Here is a 20,617-nt window from a genome sequence, read left to right on the forward strand (position 1 = left end):
TTAAATGTGGTCACTGCAACAGTTGTCAAGTATTAAAAGAGCAACCAAAAAGTATGCTGATCTCATTTTAGTCCTTAAATGTGTTCAGTAAATAAAGGCAGAAAATGGAGAAAAATGTCAAGCGGGGTTTCCCAAACTCAAGGTCCTCAAATGTCATATTTGGTCCACAACCCAAAGATATTCAGTTTACTGTCAGAGAGGAATAAAGAAAGCAGAAAATATTCACGTTTTAAGAAGCTAAAATCAGAGAATTTGACTTGTTTTCATTAAAAAACGATCAACCGGTTATTGATTATCAAAATAGAGGCTGATAAATGTAATAGTCGGTTAATAATAGATTAATTGTTGGAGCTCCAAGTATTTTATATTTGTAGTTAGTTTCATTAGTTTGTCGAGCTGTTCCTTCCTTTGTTGAGTGCATTTTATTTATTGATTGACTGATTGATTTAAAGACAAAAAATGTTGAAATTTTCACCCAGTGTATGTAGAATACCATGGTAGAATACCATTCTTTATTTTCAAATTGTTCAAATTCACTCAATGAAAGTTTAGGGAAAAAAAGAAGAAAGTGGCATCTGAACACAAACTGCTCATATAACTCAGATCAGACTGTCAACCTAGTGCTGACAAAATATGGATCAAAGTTATGTTACTACATTGCTTATTTCTCACTTAATGTTTTCAGAATCACGTTGTAGTGCACACTAAAACATGATTAAAACATACAAGAACAAAAGTGAGCAGGCAGCCGCCATTTTGGGTCCAGTTTCAAACAAAGCCTCCCGAAACTCAGATCAAAGTGTCAAACTAAGCAGTGCTTAGGATGCCATTACTCCACTATTTCTTTCCATGGCAAAAAGTTGTATTTTGACATCTAGTGAGGCTGGGTGTTGTGAATTGCACCTTTCAGCACCTTTGAGTGTGTTCAAAATGGTCTAATGTGAGGGTTTAATCCAGTTTAAAAAGATGGGAGGCAACTTGAAGGGAAAAAAGACGTAATGACGTTCACCTTTATCAAAGTGTCATTTTCTGCTATATTACAATAATGACAATAGGACTGTCCATCAACAAGCCATTTTGTCATCTGGTTTTGTTTTTTGTAGAAACTGAATTGGATGTGAATTTGCTGTTCTCTTGGCCTTCTCCACACTTGCACTGGTCATCAGTGATTTATTGTTTAAGTGTGTATACAAAGTGCACTGTCATTTGGATGGATTTTTAGAAATCTAATTTAGTAAGCAGCCCATCTCCTGTTCTGTTGTTCTCTGTTTAAAGGGCTATGAAAAGACTGCAACTGTAGCTTAAAGTTAGGAAGAATATTTGCTTTGTTCCTGTGTAAACACAGAATTAGATGTTACTGTGCAGGAGGTGTGTTGTTCTAAACTGTAGTAATTCTGGTGAGTTTCAAAGGAAGCAGTCTGTGAGCGAGTAATTAAAACCAAGCAGAAATTATGCAAAGAGATAACAGCAGCCAGAGCAAAGGACCGGAGTTTACTCAGCTATTTAGGCTACATTATAGACCGGGACACAAAAACACATCTCACAAACATCAAATTGTCATATCTCCACCAGTCTTCATCGATATTGCCTCAGGGAGCAACATCATTAATTTGAGGAGAGCAGTGGGCATTCGCCTTCACCCATCATGTTTCTTCTTTAGTGAAAGCAAAACACGCAACTATGAATCAGTTGTGAAATGTCAAACCACACCAAAAGAGAAAAATTAATTAAGATAAGTCAGTTGAGAACTTCAGTGAGAGCAGATGGTCCTATGATTTTTAATAGCATTTACATCAAATACCAAAAAACCTAGATCAATCAATTATTTGATACTAAAGAAAATAAGCTTATCATGAGATAAAATAAAAGACTTCATATTACTCTTTCAGCTTCATAAAATCAATCAAATAGATCTGCCTTAGTTTTATCACTGCTGTATAACTTATGAAAGACCAGGGCTGAAGTAATACCATAATGCTTAAACAAGTCGTGTCAGTCCTTCATGTTGTGGACTCACAAACTGCTCTCTGCCCTCTGCAGCTCTAACACAAGTTTCCCTTTATAAACACACACAATTCTCAAAATTTTCAAAAATCAAAAATACATTTCATTCTGGTCTGTAGTGCTATTTATCTATCTAGATAGTCGGCACTTGTGGTGCACATAGCACTAAAAGGCACTAAAAGAAAAATTCAGCAGCAGTTTTTTTTCTTTCCAGAAATCTTGACCTGCTACCTGTGACCTACTCAAGATAATCCACAGACCTTGTTCTGAGCTGGAACTACTTTCTTTATACCATAGAGAAAAGTAGTTCCTACATGAACCTGACAAATGTGCGCTCATGTTTTTAAGTTTTTTATGGTATTTGTGTGCCTTTTTGTTAATTTTAGCCCTGGCGCAGGTGCTGCTTTTATTTTAGCAGTTGACTGCAAGCATGTAGTATTTTTTTCGTTTTTTAGTTTAGTAGTTGTCAGGCCAGTCATTGAAGTTGTTGTTTTTACTTCTAACACTGGCACTTGTTCTGTCTGCACATAATTGCCTCTTGAGTAAAACACCCACCAGCCACTCTAAATGTATAGACAGAAGGCAGATATCGTGTATCCACCACTAGAGCTGCAACATTTAATTGACTGTAAAATTAATCACCAACTATTTTGATTATAGTTTATAGATTTCTACTATTATAGGTTTGTGTCATTTTTTAAAGAAAAGTGTCCAAATTCTCATATTTCACCTTCTTAAATGTGAGTATTTTCTGGTTTCTGTACTCCTCTCTGACAGTAAACTGAATGTCTTTGAGTTGTGGACAAAACGAGACATCTGAGGATGTCATCTTGGGTTTTGAGAAACATTGATCAACATTTTCAACATTTTATGGACCAAACAATCAAAATTAAAAAATAATTGTGAGTGGGCTGAGGATGACATAGGTTGAAATTGCAGCTACTTTGACAGTCACTAATTGGGCAGCCTGAACAACTAAAGTCCATGTTCCCTAGACCCAAAATCCACAACTGTTGTTTTTAGGTGCACTACTAACCAGACAGGATATGGCAAACCTTATACCCTGCACTGGTGGAAATATAATAAGAAATACTTTTAACAGCAGCAGGTTTCCTCTAGTTTCCAGAAGCAATAAAACATTCACATTTTGAAGAAGAGGAACCACATCTTCTGTAGATATAAAGGACTCATTTTAAGGTAACAAAAGGACAATGATTCAGAGGATTATCCGCTAAGGAAACATCTATTTCTTAGTATTATATTCCATTTCTGCCATATTTTGAAAATAGAGCACTGTAAGTCTTACTCTTACACTAATTCAAAAAAGGCCAATCAGAACTGAAGACACAATCTGATGAAATGTGATTTTTATAAATCTTTCTCCTCTACATATCACTGATTGACAAGGTCTCTTCAGTAAAACTGCACATGTTCGGCAGATGTTCTTGCTCTGCCATACCAAGCCAACTACACACTGGGAGTGGACATATGGAGATATGGATGGATGATTTGTGTGACTAACAAACTGAAAGATGCTTTAATGCTTCATACACTTAATGCACATTTTTGAAGGAGGATGTCTGCATGTTAATGCACTGCTAAGCTTTCGAAAAGGCTGGATTCAGCACCATGTTTTTACTTTCATTCCAAAAACTGAAATTAGGTTCCCTCTGACTTCTAGAAGCAATAAAATATTCACATTTTTGTAATTATTGATCTAAGAATGCAGATAAATTCGAAGTGATTAAGTAAAAACATTGCTTCAGGCCTAAAGAGCAGTTGGCAAGAAATGTAAATGTTCTTTCTTTTGGACCATGTCTACAGTTCTAATGACTCACTTTTATGAGGTTTTTGTAATAATCTTGTTCAATTTGAAAACAATGAATATTCAAAGAATACTTTCTCTCACACCTCCTCTCTTTCACACATGAGCGCAAACCAGCGCAACTTTCTATAATGTTCTGCCAAACTGAAAGAGACGGAGCACAGGTTGATTGGATAAAAATGAAACCAAGCATCTGGCTTGCAGACTCTGTGTTATTGTGCGCATGTGTTGTATGTGTGTGTATGTGTGTGTGTGCAGACAGTGATATAAACTGTAAAAACAAAAGACGGAAGGCTTCATCTCAGTTACCACTCAACCATACAAGACACAAACAATGCACAAGCACACTCTCCATCGTATAAATGCATCCATAATTTATATTCATACGATATTGGAATAAATATGCTTTAACAAGTATATTTAGTATTTTTCTTTGCCTTTTCATCCTTCACTTAGGAAGGGATCAGATCCTTCCACTTCTGACTGGATGGATGATGTTAATGGACGAGTCACCACTACAGTCACCACCATAATTCCCCTCTAACTAAATCCATTAAAGTGTCACATCAGACAAGACGAGCAGTCGCATAATATGAGCTGAAAGGTGGGCTTTTATATTTTTGGAATATTATTTTTAAAAGGAACCAAAAGGAATTCTTAATGACGTTGGCTGACCATCAATGAATATCACTTAAATGATGAATTGTATATATGTTCACCACATTTTAATTTCCATAGGTGGTGAATCCAGATTACAATATGTGATGTTACACTCGTGCTTCTGCGTATTAATTTAATTAAGGTTTCATTGAGGACTTTATGCTTAAAGCATCTTCTTGAATGCATTCTCATGGCCAACATGGCCTGCCTCTATTATCCTTCAGGCTCAAAAAGGACAACAACACGCTAACCTAAATCTAAAACTATAATTTTTTTCAAAATTGCAGTTATGTGAGTTGTGCTGTAACTAGTGTTGTAGTACTCAAGAGCACCTTCTGAAGCCCCATGTCTTGTCTAAGAATTGACTGCATTTTTATTTGGTCACAGACAAAGACAACTCTGGACTTTATTTCATGACCACAACTGCAGGGATATCACTAAACTACCTGTGAATTGTCTGATTTATTTAACATCATTGCTGTGATTTAATGTAAACCTTCTTGCTTCAAACACAACCAGTAACTAGATTCATTTCTACTTTAAAATTGTAGTTAGAGTTAATAGCTGTCACCCCTTCCAGCCCCACTTTAAACTAGGGCTGTGCAATATATTGATATTATATTAATATTGTGATATGAGACAAGACATCATCTTAGATTTTGGATATACTTATATGGTGATAAGTGTTTTTTCCTAGTTTTAAAGGCTGCATTACAATAAAGTGATGTCATTTGAATTAATTCTAGCTGTTCTGTTATGTTAGTCATTTTGTCCACATTACTTATGACTATTATAAAATCTAAATTTGTTAATATTTTGTGAAAGCAGCAATATGTATCACTACAATATGCATGCAATATTGATTTCAGGGTATTTGGTCAAAAAATTTGTGATATCTGATTTTGTCCATATCACCAAGCCCTACTTCAAACACACTCTAAGAGAGTGAACATGGCAATGTGGCTGTCTGGGAGACAAATCTTCTGTAATAAAATTCCACCCTTAAGACCCAAGGGTTCATCTGCAAAACAGCATCCAAAAGAAAACACACAGCTGTGTGTAAATTCTGCAATGCAACACTTAGTGAGACAGCTGGAACTATATCAAGCTTTTATCAGCACTTAGAAAGGAAGCATGCAGAAAGGTAAGCTCAGTGTAAACAATGCTAGTAGAGCTGCAACGATGATTCAAATAACAGATCACTAATCAATGATTATTATAATTAATTACCAACTATTTTGATAATTGATTTATCGGTTTGAGTCTTTTTTTTATGCCAAAAAAGTCAAAATTCCCTGATTTCAGCTTCTTAAATGTTAATTCTGTCTAGTTTCTTTACTCCTCTCTGAAAGCAAACTGAACATCTTTGGGTTGTGGACAAAATAAGACATTGGCAGACATCATCTTGAGTTTTGGGAGACACTGATCAACAATCCCAACAAGATCAAACTATTAATCCCTTAATCAAAAAAATAATTGGCAGATTAATCAAATATGAAAATATTAATCAGTTGCAGCCTTAGATGCTAGCAAAGCTAGCTAGCTGTAATGTTTTTGCTTATGATAAACAATGATGAGACACTATGTAATGTCAGCTTTGACAGAAACGCTACACACGGCGGTACCATTTCCTCACTTGGGTGAGAGAGCTAAAAATGTGACAGAACTGTCTCGACTCGGCGTTTTGTCTTGCAGTAGACACTCTAGTCTTGGTCCTGACTTGGTCTCTTTGTCAGTTGTTTTGACAACAGCAACAGCTGTAACTTTACATGTGCTCTTAATGCTGCATTCCAGACATCTCTGAACTTGAGCATTTCCAGCCTGCTTTAGAAAAAGTACGATGAGATACAACTTGAAGTTGGAATTCCAACTTATAAACTCATGGCAAATCCATCTACCCTGATTTCATGAAAAAACATCCGTCTGATGGCACATAATAATGTCATCAGCCACAGAAGTGAACACTGTAAATGGTACACCATCAAGTAAAAGGACACGTAAATTATATTTGTCTGTATTGAATTAAAATAATACACATTATCATATTGTCAAACCTGTTCAACACGTAAATTAATGACAAAATAAGTCACTAATCTTATTAGATAGCTGTTCATGGTTTCCTTCACTATTTCATTTATGTATGCAAGGAGGCCGCACTGCTGAGAGTTCAATTGTGTGTTCATTCGCCAAAGAAATTTGTCACGGTAAGCCATGTTTTTCGCACCTGGAACACTCGGAGGTCAGAAGAAATTTCAGCTGGGAAATTCTGACCTCAAACTTTGACTGGAATACAGCATAAAACTAAATATCAAATACTGAGTTAAAATACAAGGGACTATAGGAAAACAATTACTGGCTAAGAGTTTATGTTAAGCAGGTATGTTTACCGCATAAACCATTTTAATTCAGCATCTACCTGATAGTTGTTTTTATCTAACTAATTAGCGCAAAACTCAAAGTATGTGTGAGGCTGATTAGAATGTTATTCATTTTGCAGGTATTTGGTCATAAAAGAAGTAAAGGACAAATTGAAATTTTGATGCTGGATGAAAGAATCACCAAAGTGATAATTCATCCTGAGGAGTATGTGAATGTGTGCACCAAATTTCATGCCAAACCATTCAACAGCTGTTGTAACATTTCACCACATTTCACAGGCTTGCCAACCCTCCCTATTTCCCCAGGAGAATTTATTGCCCTTTCCTTGTTTCCTCCCAGGATCACAGTTCTCCTGTACGTCTCCTGATTCTCACACCTTTTTTTCTCCTTTTCATCATCACAACCTGTCTCTGACACTGTACAGAGTGTATAAGCCTTGTACAACTCTAAACGACTCCCTAAAAAGAATACGTTTCTTAAGGAAAGTTTTAAATGCATTTTGTAAAATCTGCTACATCAGTTTTCTTTTGGGGATAATAACCTGACACACCAGTGGGTTTGTTACACGCAACTATCTGCAAAGTCTTCCTTAGAAACTGTTTGGAAAAGGGCAGGCACTTTCAAAACAACACTTGGCAGGTGATTGGATGAACCTATCACATCTAGCTTCAACCAATCAGATCAAACTCTTGACAAAGCCAGTTGGTAGAAGAGCGAAAACATCCTTTCCATTAAGAAAAGCTTTCAAAAGTTTTCAATAAAAAATTACTCTCCAGTTCTGATATAACTGATGCTCTCACAGTATCTATGCTAACCTCTTCAGGAGTTGCCATTGTTTGTTCAAGAGAAGTTGCTTCTATGGACGCTTCTCACTATCATCACACCTAAAACCACACCTGTAGCAGGTGGATTATCACGTTATCTTGCAAACCCAGCTGCCTCACAGCATAGGGGGAAAAACTAAATGAATGAAAGAAAACTGAATCAATATTAGTTTGTCAGAGATTTACACAAGTTTAGGAAAGACTGACAAATATGTCTGTATTTTTTTCCTGAGAATTGAAACAAAATATCAAAATCCTCCAAATATTTTGAAGAATCAGTGTTGGTAAGTCTGCATATATCAGCTGGAGCTAAAAACCAGTGTTGACATATTTCAGTCTGGACCAAAGTGGTGGATTGACTGACTAGTGTTGTCATCCCAAGAGCCATGCTGTTGACTATCCTGCTCTACCTCAGTACAGCAGAGCTGCTCATACCCGCCACTGCAACAAGCTCCCAAACAAGCACCTAAAATACATCGTCTGTGTGTGTGAGGTCTGACAACTCCCAAAATATATCGTCTCTTTGGCCAGTCGCAGACAAGCCAACTCCATTATTCTGTCTTTTCCTCCCGCTTTCTCCTTCCACCATTTCAAAGGCAAAAAAGCACAGGAACAGATAAGGTGTTTATTTATGAGGCTTTGACTTGCCTCTCATTTCCCTGCGTCTCCACTGTAGAAAATGAACATTGTCTAAGCCAGCAGCAGACAACTAGTGTACTTCTATTTTTTCTTTGTCACGGCACAATTCATGCTGCTCATTTTGTTCACACTTCTTCATGCGCAACACATCAACGCACTGCTGGCCACTCAGTTCCCTCAGACACAGCAGTGGTACACTGGGAGTGCAATGACACATCTTGGTATTTCTTACATTCTCACTTTACACTTAGGTCTTAAACACCATATTAGTATTGTAGAAGTGGTCACAGATAGATGCCCACGTTTCTATATGAATGATGGAAATCTTTTGTCGCTGGAGATATAATGGAGATGACCATTATATTTTTTGAAGTCATGCAGAAAATAACAGATGGTAAACTAGATTAGAAATTAATCTACAGACCACTAAAAAAAATTATCACTTAGTAGAACAGATCATTTACAGGATCTCACTGTCATGCCAGAGTCTGAGAGACAGTCCACCCCATGATCAAAAATACATATTTTTCCCCTGGCATGTAGTGCTGTTTATCCATCTAGATTTTTTTTGGTGTGAGTTGTAGAGTTTTGGAGATATCAGCCAAGCGATGTCTGCCTTCTCTCCAACATAATGGGACTAAATGGCACTCAGCACAGACCTTGTTGTGAGCAGCTTTATATAGGAACTACTTTCTTTCTATAGAGGAATCTACCAGAACTACTTTCTCTCTACGTTCTACTGCTCACAACAAGGAGTGTGAATTATCTTGAGTATCCAGGTAATGATTTGATCATTTGTGGTGAACTGTCCCTTTCTGTCTATCAAAACATATAATAATTTCTAATGATCTTTTTCATAAAAAACAGAACTGCTTTATTTTGAATTTAACCCCTTTATTTCTAAACCGACGCAGGTAATAGACTTAATAGAGTTTTGTTTTTTTGGTTTTTTTTTAAGCGCTACACTGGCGGGCTGATCTGTCCTTATTATGAACAATTTCCTCAGCATCTGCACTCATTTTCTCTCTGCACACTGTTTCTGTTGTTGTGTTACATGTTGATGGTGCAGCCAGATAACACACCAGTTAAATGTTTGCATGTCACTCCTAGTGCGATCCATCATCAAGGGAAAGGACAGGCTGTTTGTGAGCCAGGGCGTATTTGTTAATGTGCTTTCATAACAGTTTGCATTTAAACTATTCAACATTCTTTTGAACAATTTTCTTTTTGCTATGGATAACGTGTCTATTGCTGACATATATCACTACTGTTTTATTGCCCAGGCCAAAATCAGTCACTTTATCACACATTATCAAATGACCCTCGTCTCAATCTTTAATTTTCTTTGCAGCATTAGTTGTTTGCCTTTTTATGTAGCAAATTCATGAATTCTGTCCTCTAGACCTCACAAAAAAAATCAGCTCATTCCCATCGTCAGGGTAATTCCATATCCTTATCCTCACCCTTATTGTTATTGCTACCATTAGTAGTAGTTAGAATATTTGGGGCAAATTTACATCCTCCTTCATTCTCCCCTGCTCTGCTGCATCTGCTGTGCTAAACAAAAGAGGTTCAGATTGCTCTGTGCCACCATCTTGACCACCAGGCAAGGTCATTCATGGAGAATGGAGTCACATTTATGTCTTTCCAGATTGTGCAAATGAGAGTTGAGCCTTTACTCGCAGTGTTGAGGAGGCTGTGTTGTGTGTATGGTATCTATGGTTCTAAGAATTATATTTCAACCTCAGGTGTATTATCAGGCATTACCACAGCTCCTTTTTTTTCCTCAGATGACCCAATCAGGAGGCAGATACACACCTCAATAAACCAGGTTATTTGCCCAGTTAGCTAAGTATGACCTAATAGGCATTAGGCTTCCATGGATTTTAAAGTTTTTTAATACAAAAAATATGTGCACAATTTTAATATTAAATCAATTTCTTAAAAAAAAAACAGTCATATTATAATGTGCATAATAAATAAATTGTAAAAAGCTATCAAAATATAAAAATAAAAGCAAAGTGATAAAATAACAAAACCAAATGAATATAAATAATAAAATATCTTAAGTCTCACAGAACTTTTTCTAATCCTATCCATAATCTACACACATTTTTAATACATTCACACTTTTCTACTCATTATTTCAGGCTGCTGCCACAATAGTATAGATATATTAGAAGGTGAATGGGGTTAATCTCATGTTATTCCATTGTGTAATGAGTTTGAGATCAGAGAACCCACATGCATGCCCACACAGCCTCTGACTGGCCAACAAGTCTGGAGGACAACCTTTGATTAGTCAACAGACTCAAACAAAGGCATCATGGGATTGCTAACAACACTGCTAACAACAGCAAATATGGTTTTCAACACATATTTATCATTATGGAAAGGAAGGAATTAATTTACACTGAACTCAACCAGGCATTCACACACTTTTTTTTTCAGGTAACAAAGAGATCAGTGTTATTGTCACATTTCTGCCATTCAACAAAAACATAATCATTAGTGGTTCTAGAACTTGAAATCTGATATTTTTTTTCTCACATTAACTTTAACTGTCACTTGAATTCATATGAAGAGCAATTTCACACCAGTCAACTTCTGTTTTTTTCTCAGCTTTCAGAAAATGATACATTTTTACAACATTTCTAACCAGTCAGTATAATATAATAATAATAATAATAATAATAATAATAATAATAATAATAGTTTAATGGTTTAACACAGTAGAAACAATTTATCTGTCAGACTGACGTAAAGATACATAATATAAGGGCAGTGTTATTAAGTTGAATCATAGTAATATTCATATTATCAAATCATTATGATCAATAAAAGCACTGTGCACTCTCAGAACAATCAGACTTTGCATTGTGTGTGTATAAATGTGTGTGTTCCCAACATAAAGGCCCACTATTTTTGCGTTTAACTGGTGTTTTGCAGTCTGTAGTGCAAAGCTGCGTGGGGAATCAGACTATATTAAATAAACTGTTTGATGATATTTAAGGATGCCTAGAAGGGATGTGGCTTTTTCTGAGGTTTCATCTCAGGGCTTGTATACACGTATCAATCTTTAAAAAGTGTTTTCAAAACAGAATTGGACAACACTTTAATGAAGTGGTGCTACTGTATATAAGCACTTTGTATATGAGCACTTTCTGACTAATAACAGACTGGCCTCATATAACAGTCATTGTGGATTATATAAATTATGTTATATTGTAAAAATAAATAAATAAATAAAGTTTGCAAATACACTAATGGTATGCCTGCAGAATACACAGGACATGTCACAATAAGCATCTGCCTGCTTATTTCATTAAATTCATTTCTGGGTCTTTATGTTTTTTGTATGTTGTGAAAAATATATCCAACAAAAACAATTATCTATGCTCCATTTTATGAGCATAGACATTCTGCCATCAGAATGATAACTGGTGACGAGCAGAACTAATTAGGCAGCTAATAACAAACTACAGCAGCAACAGTGGATCACTGACTCTGGTTTCTTGTTCTCCACCGCCCACATGTTGATAAGTCTATTTTAAGTTCTGCTTAAAAATGCTCTGATTATTTATTTCCCCTTTAAACCACTAGTTTATGTACATTATAAAATTTAATTAGATAAATCAGAAGCCCTGTGATGCAATAATTATAAAACACCTAACAACAAAACTGATGAAAAACACACATTTGGATTCCAGCATGCCATAATTCTATAAAACTAAAATGACATTGGACCATTTTGTATTACTAACAGTCTTTTCACTCTACAGTTAACAAGGATAGAATTTGCTGTTCTGAATTAATGGCATGCTATTTGAAAATGCAGCATGTTTCATTTTCCTCTGGAGTGGAATATCTCACTGAAACATGGGATGACCCTGGTGACCCAGGTCAGTGAATAAAAACGTGCATGTGGGAAATCAAAGTACAAACATGGGCTGGTAGTGAAAGAGTTGGAATGTTTCCGCGTTGAGTCAGATGCAGCTACTCTGAGTTAAAATGTAAAATAAGTTCTTATAGCCCAAAGAGCAGTGCGTCAAAGGTAAAATCTTTTATTATCAGAGTGGTGTGCTATCAACAGCTTGAAGCAATGCCTCAAGGTTTTCTTCTCTCAATAGGAAAAATGAAAGACTTAATACACACACAGCAGGAGGCATTGTAAATGTGTTCCTTGTGTAGCTTTCACCCCCACAGAGCTGCTGTGACCCGAGGCTTCATGAATGCCATTTCTGAATGCTCAAAAATACTGTTGTAAAACACCACTTATTAGACTGCACAGTACAAAATCACAATAAGCAGCACTATAATATTCCATTCTATGCTTTACAGCCTCTGTCCAAGAAAGTTTTTATTTCAATTATCTTTTCTGAATTTCAGATCCACTGTTCTGTGGAAGGCCATTTTTGAAAATAATGCCAAGCTCAACTTAACACTGAAAGGCTTATTGGTAATAATAGGAATGCTAACTTAATTTTTACTTTGTTTAAAGGGATAGCTCGGATTATTTGAAGTGGGGTTGTACAAGATACTCATCCATAATCAGTGTTTTACCTGCATGGTGGCCGACATGCCCCCAGTTTGGAGATGCAGCAGAAGTACTGGTATTGGAAGCTAAACAATGTACTGCTGTGGACAGGGTCAGTAGAAAATATATCTTCTATATCTATATATATCTATACCTAAAAAATCATTAGCACTTAAGTGCACGCTATATCTAGAATATTTTCACCACTTTGCCTTGTTGTCAGACATGTTCTTGTGCTAGAAAACTGCTGTTATATAAGCTAAATATCACTCTTTCCAGTGCAATCGAACTCCATTGGCAAAATCAGTCATTTTACCTTGCAGATCACCGTGGCACTGAGCATGTTCTGATGCCACCCAGGGATGTAGATCATGATCTGTTATGTAAAAGAAGGGAAGCTTTCTGGATATTCATGTTCAAACCCTGACTCCAAAGAGGCTCGATGATGAATGTCTACTTAATGTAATGTTAGAAATTGTCTGATGTAAAAATATATATTTTATATCTTCTCTACAAAGGCTAGTCATATGGAAGGCTTGATTTATTAGATATATACCCACTCCAGTTGGTGCATTCTGGAGTTGGGTATCCAATAAAATATCTTGAATTAAGTTTTCTTTTTCTGCAACAGCCTTGATTAAATGTTTATACTTGACATTTAAAAAAAAAAGATTTTCACCCATTTTTCATTGTATTTGTTGAAAAATATGTTTGGACTTAACAAGTCATTAGACTTTCTTCTTAGCCTTTAAATTTTCCTCCTACTATTTAATTGATATGGGTGTGAACCTACCTATTGACACTGATTGTGTTTATCCTGATATGCATGTCTGATGACCATTTAATTGATGTTTTTGGGATAGATAAGATATGTTGACACTTGCTTTTTTCATTTTTTTGACTTGTGGGATATATAAGATAAAATGCATATTTAAGATTTCTTGTGATTTTGTGAGGGTTTTTTTTTTCAGCTCTGTTGTCTGGCTGATGACATATTAATCAGTTTCATGTGCTGATCAATCTCATGTTTGTATATATGTGGAAATGTTTGGGTGCTGCCAGTAAACCTGAGGAAGGTCATTAAGACTGGAACGCCAATATTTAACAAATATATCAGCAGAGAGTGAGACAGTGTGCCTTTGAGTTGAATCTTCCTCCGATGCACCTGTCACACATTCAGGTGTGCTGAGATCTTTTTCAACCTTGCAGATCACAGAAATTGCTGGTCATTGCTGCCTCAGTTGGTTAGTTTGTCTGTGTTACTGTGTGACTTGGGTGAATCAAAACTAAGCTTTAAAAACACTCAAGTCACATAACAAACTAACCAATCGAAGCAGCAGGAGACTAGCATCTCCCATGTTCTGCAAGGTAAAATTACTGTTTTCGCTAATAGAGTCTGTTTGGTTTGGAGAGAGTGATATTTGGCTCCAATTGGAAAAGGCTGTCTGATGGTAAGGTGAAAATATTCTAAATATAAAGTACAATTAAACTCTAGGTAATACAGTGAGTATGGGTAAGTACCTCATACAACCCCACTTAATCTGAACTATCCCTTTAACCCCAGTCTAATACCTTAAATTAGTTCCAATATACAGCACTGTGGTCTTCAACACACAGTGAAAAAGAAATTTGTGATTTAACAGCTAGAGTGTGTCACATTGTTGAGTATTGATATCCTACCAGCACCTCCTCTGTTTGCCTTTCTGATCTGCAAGCTCTCTGTTCCAAGCTGCAGGTACAAGATGTTCGCTGAGGGAGATGGAATTCGTTTGTTTCTATTTCATTTCAAATAGTGAGCAGTGGCACGTGTGGGAAATGTAAAAGGTTGCACATGAATGAAAGTGTTTGATATGTATACGGTAAGTGATTTTAATAAATAATGTAAGTAAGCTCTCCATTAGTGGGCGCATAGGCACGGCGGATGGACAGCGTTTTGGGTGGAGTTGAGGAGTTCTCTTCAGATCAGAGAATCTACTGTATTCATTTGCAATACTTGTTTTTAATTGCAATGCAAAAAACAAAGAGAGACAGGTTTGTGTCGGCTTCTTGACTCCAACATCACTTCTCTCACCCCTCACAGAGAGATAGACAGATCCATTCACAGGAAGGGACTGATGAGAGATGGAACAAACTGTTTATCCTTCTCTTTGTTCATCTACCCAGCATCCACTGATCAATAGTTACTCATGATGTCTGGCTTTCTTCCTATCTCTCGCTTTGCTGCCTGAACCTTCTCTTTCTCTTTACTTCCTGTCCATCTTTTCTTCTTTTGACTTTTTCTTTCCTCTTCTTTTTCTTTACCTCTCTTGTCCCTCCCTTATTTTGAGTTCCTCCATTTTTTCCATTCCCCATTTCCTCTTTGCTTTCTTTTTCTCCTTCTGTTTTTACCTGGTCCCTCTTGCTGTTTTGCATTTACTGTCATCCTTTCCTCTCTTTCCCATCCCCTTCATCCCATCCGCCCTCCTTTCCCTGCTGTCTCTCATCTCTTGCATGCACCACAGTAGCTGCCTCTAAGGCAATCAAACAGTGGGAGTTTTCAACACAGCAGATGTGCAGGATGGATGGGAGGATGAGTGGAAGAGGTTGAAGGTGAGCAGAGCGCAGGCTGGACACTCGGGGGAGAGAGGACAACCTACACCTGTCTGTTTCATGTCAGAAACGTGACAGAACACAGCTTTGTCTAACTTCATTCAAACTAAGGCCCATCCGATACTGGATGTTTGTAACTGCTGCTGATAACTTGGGTTGAAACAATTACTGGTTTCATGATAAACCACAATAAAATTCTCAATAATTATTTTTACTGTTAAAATTTTAATTAACATTAAAATTGTATTAACAGTAAATACAGTTTGGCATCAACCAAAGTTAGCAGCAGTCTCCCAGACACAGGCGCAGCAGCAACGTGGGTTTGTTTTGCATCAATAAAACATCACAAAGAACATGATGCCATTTCAGATTGTTTAGGTTTTCAATATCAAACATGGTGAAATGATTTCAGGGTATTTGTCAGTACTTTCTAAGCCTTTTCATCACATTTTAACAATACCACAATAATCATTTTGATCATTTTAGTCACTATAATTCTGATATGAAATTTTCATACAGTTGATATTAATAATTTTGGGGTGTAAAAAAGTTCCTATATCAGCCAATATTGTAGTGATCTCTCAGTTGTGCTTACCAAACACTTGTGACAAAGATATGTAATGGAGGCAAATAGACTTTTTTTCCCCAAAATGACATAAGGTCACTGGAACTTTCACGTCTTTCTAATAATTATAAATTGAAGTATACATTTTTAAAAAACTAACAAAAACAATATGTTGGACAACATATACACCAATACTGATATAGAGTGATATTGCAGTGATAGGCCAATATTAGCCGTTAATATCGGCTGACTGATACATCTGTCTGGCTCTAATTTAAGCCTAAAATTCAACTAAAATTCAGTTTTGAAATGTTATTATTTAAAATTGTTTGGGACATTAGAGGATTTAACCTAACGGGACTTTTCCTGTAAGTGAGGCCATTATCATAGTGACTGTTTTAGTCCCTTTACGACTAACATTTCTTAGCAATACTGTAGTTTAATACTGAGAAAACAGTAAATGTATATAGCACAAATAACAGTGCTAATGCTGATGTGACAGCCATTATCACCATTGTGTTCTGCATGGTATGGCAGACTTAATTACCTCCCTTCCATGATTCAAGTGTTTGCCATCCACGGCCTATTTGCGCTCAGTCACACAAAGATGACTGGGAGTATGCGGCGAGCTTGACGTAGCTTTGCCCCCCCTTCGCATATCGCCCGCCTTCCTCGTTGTTATTGTTGCTACTGCTGCTGCCATGCTAATTAATTCAAGACTCCAATAATAAAGTATAAGTAGCAAAACATAATGCCAAAGCCCCGGGGAGCCAACAGCATAATTACACAACAATTTAATTTGCAAGAGATACGTTGTAATTAACGCTGTGTGGCTTGTAAAGCGCCGTCACGTGCATGTTAAATGCTGGAAATGGGCTTAAAAGACTGCTCAAGTGATTCTTATCGCTTGACACATCAAAAAGAATAATATTGGAGACTGCATCTAAGGCGTGGTGAAAAGGAGTTGTTAGTAGGATGAAAGGAGAGTGTGATGGGGCATACTGCAGGCAGTGTGTGTGAGGGAGTGTGTGAGAAACAAATAAGTGGAAAACATGTTATCTCTACAGAAAACCCTTGTGAGAATGTGTGTGCGCGCGTGTGTAGGAGTGTTTGTGTGTAAGAGGGAAAATTAAAAATGCCTGTGTCTGTTTGCTCTGTTCAAAACGCGCTTAATGTTTTAATCTTCTAAATAATCAAAAATCTGAGTCAGCCTGCTGCCTCTTCTCATGAGCAGAGACAGAGAGGAGGGAGCGTCGCTGTCCGTGGTGCTGAAGGGAAAGCTGAAGGGAAAGCTGCTGGAGCCACGCGCCCCTCCTCATGCTCTCCACAGCACCCCGTCCTCCTGCCGGCAGCACGCGCTTCATTTGGCTCAGTCCTCCCTGCATGTATTGATTAATTATGATTGGGCCTGCGGGTGGCGAGTGACTAGCTTTCATCTGTTAACGCCCGCCTCCGTCGTTGTCTCCTGGGAATGACATCTCAAACATCTACAAACTGACTTGCAGTGCGGGTGGTATTCAACTTTTATAAAGGGGGAAAAAAAACAGCGTGGGAGTCCGCGTACGCAAAGACACATAAAAGAACACACACACACATAAAAGACAAGCACATGAAAACGTGCTACCTGTATAGTTTGGCGGTTGTAGACTTTCACTACGTGGAAGTTAAAACTGTAAATCCCTTTGCGCGGCGCGATGAAATTACTTCTCTCTTCGTCAAAATTCCTTCCAACGTTTACTAGCACCTGAAAGAAAGAAAGACAGAAAAAAAAATGATAAAATTGCTTTATTCCACTTATGTCTTCTTCAGTGTTTGCACTCAGAAGTTAGATCACATGGGTGCATAAAACATTTATTATCAGGACATCACAAACAAACAGAGCCTTTGGTTGCTAATGTTAGATTTGAAACTAAGAACTGTCTGATTTTAGGGCTCTTATAAGTACAATAGTGAATGAATGAGTTGGTATCTGTCACTGTATTTATGTTGACTTGTTAGTATATATCTTATATGTTTTTATTGTGGTTGTTGTCTGTAACCTTTTTGGTGTTGCTGTTTTGATCAGTTCTCCCTTGAAAAAGAGATCTCAACAGGATTTGCTTGGCTAACTATGGGTTAAATAAAATTAATATAAAAAGCCTGCATCTTATTAAAAGATGATGTCAAATGTTTTCTTTTAACAAACTCCAAACAGACATACAGTATGCCCTGGAATTTTATCATCCTTTATTTTATACTGACTAATTTCTAGGAGAGAATAAAATGTATTTGAGTCACATTTTTTTCTCAGAATCATTTCTAGGATAGCCTCTTGAAATTCATATCACACTTATTTTTCTGATAGACGACTCTAAAGGGCCCTTCTGGCCCCCCGGACCACACACTCACATGCACTGATGTAGAGGAAAAGCTCTGCTTTTATCTCGGCTTTCTTTTCCCTGTCAGAACTTCCAAACTTTATGCGGAATGAAAGGGAACTTAATCAATCTTTTAGAATGAAATTTTCAATTATGCATCTCCGCAGCCAAATGTCTGATTTTATGGAAGGAGGCGAACTGTGGCGTGTAATTGAACGGCAGTTTGAGGGGGAATTAACCTTTATCGGCAGGCGGGTAGGACTTCGCCCTCGCGACCTGCCGTTACTAAATTATTTGGCGAGATGTCAGGTCTCATACCGGATATTGTCACTTGGAAAAAAAAAGTTGGAATATTCAAAAGGCGTTGCCTACCAGGTTATACTTACCCGACCACTCTGGAAATGTATCAGCCTACCTATAAAACGAATCAGATTCATCTCCGCTCCATTTTCACTTATCTCGAGCTGCTCTCTGCTGTCCACGAGACCATTACCTGAGGTGCACGAGACGCATATATACAGCCATTAATCCCATATCCCTTTTCTTTTTTAAATGGAGTTTTTCACACAATGTCCTCATAGACTAACTTCAACCACACGACTCGTTCCGTGTTTCGAGGTTTTTATTTTCCGTTTTTTTTTGTTGTTTTTTTTTTTTTTTTTAAAGCTGTATGAATAAGACCAAATGAAGCAGTCCTCGCGGGGTCATAATGGCTTATGGCGCAGAGAAATAACGTATTTTGCTTCTGGTGTTTCTATTAAATACGTGACATTTTACTCTTCCATCCACTGATACTTCAAGTTTTCTTCACTCTCTGGGCTACATGACAACTGTCATACGGACGCCACACAAAACACACGAAAACACACACACCATTTGAAACTTCATATGTGCGCTTATTCATCACTCTTCCATCAGGTGGTGTTCATTTGAAATAAAACATGTAAAACTGACCAAAAACAATTATAAACTTACTTTTATTGTTATTTTTATCGTACAATAGAATGATTGAATATTTTTTTCTCCCTACCCGGTCGAAGTAGATGACCATGGTCCGGTTGCTCATCTCGGAGGGCTCATGGTTGGTGTTCCGGACTGCGGAGAACGCCACCTTGGCGCTGCCCGAGCGCACCGAGATCCCGAGCGCCGTGCCCGTGGGGTCCGAGGTCGGGTTGGAGTCGCACACCACGAGGCACTTCCCCTCCAGGACGATTGGTTCCGTCTCGTTCTGAGCGCGGGCCGGGCTCGCCGCGAGCCACACGGCACTCAGCAGGCAAAACGCCAACATACCGGACCGGAACGACGAACTGAACTTCTTCGGTCGTCTTCACGCCTCAAACGGTGGGTCTATTCCCCTTTAAAAAAGTAAGTTTCCCGGCGTTCCCCCGGTGAACCGTGCAGAGGCTTGTTTTACAACTAGACGCCACTCCGTTTCCTTGGATCTAACGAGCCGACAGCAAACACTTCTTTCTCCCTCGCGGAGTCTCTTGGAGGGAAAATCAGACGGTTTATTTTTAGGCTTCTCTCGTTTTTTTCCCCAAAATCACTTTATTAGCCCCGTTATCTCCGCCAGTTTCCACCTGTTCTCTCCTCTTCTTCTTCTCTTTTCTCACTTCTTCGGCAGCTTCTCTGTCACTTGGAAACACAATAAGCGGGAGTCGCGCGCGGTGCGGAGGGGCCCTGGACGAGTGACGCGGCAGCAGAACTCATAGCGCGCGGGGGGAGCTCCGTCTGCTCTCTCTCTCGCGCGCGCTTGAATTATTGATATGTGAGATATGAGAGTTTCAAACACAAAAGGCTCGCGAGGAGGGGACGCGGCGCGCGAGCGCAAGATGCTCCCGCCCTGGTCCTAATCTTTTTTTTTTTTTTTTTTTTTTTTTTTACAGACACCTCCCTCCCTCCCTCTCCTCCTCCCGGTAACGGAGACCCATCATCGGATTAGCGCGTGCGCGTCTTCGATATTTTCCAATCACTGCGTGCTGACCGCCCCCTCCCCCTCCCCACCCCACCACTTTATACCTCTCTCACTCTCTCTCTCCTTCCTTGCTTTCCCCCTCCTCTTGTGTCTTACATCTATCTATCTATCTATCTATCTATCTATCTATCTATCTATCTATCTATCTATCTATCTATCTATCTGTCTGTCTGTATTCTTTTTTCAAAAGTCTGTTTTCCTTCAGCTCACACACTCTTGCTGTCTTTCCTTTTACTCTCTCACTCATCTACACTCTTAGAAAT

The 20,617-nt window shown here is 37.9% G+C and overlaps 1 protein-coding gene across 1 annotated transcript in view; it reads right to left on the bottom strand.

The window, feature by feature from the left end:
* Positions 1–20,377, bottom strand: part of cbln1 (cerebellin 1 precursor) — a 38,282-nt gene extending 17,905 nt beyond the window's left edge. The window contains exons 1-2 of the mRNA XM_084733948.1: positions 19,410–20,377; positions 17,647–17,766 (exon numbers count right to left, since the gene is read on the bottom strand). Coding sequence (XP_084590074.1) covers positions 17,647–17,766; positions 19,410–19,667 — 378 coding nt within the window. The 5' untranslated portion in view covers positions 19,668–20,377. The remainder of the gene's footprint in view (positions 1–17,646; positions 17,767–19,409) is intronic.
* Positions 20,378–20,617: the final 240 nt, after the last annotated feature.

This window comes from Lutjanus erythropterus, chromosome 13, assembly GCF_056507025.1.
Source record: "Lutjanus erythropterus isolate fLutEry1 chromosome 13, fLutEry1.hap2, whole genome shotgun sequence".
NCBI classification, from domain to species: Eukaryota; Metazoa; Chordata; class Actinopteri; order Lutjaniformes; family Lutjanidae; genus Lutjanus; species Lutjanus erythropterus.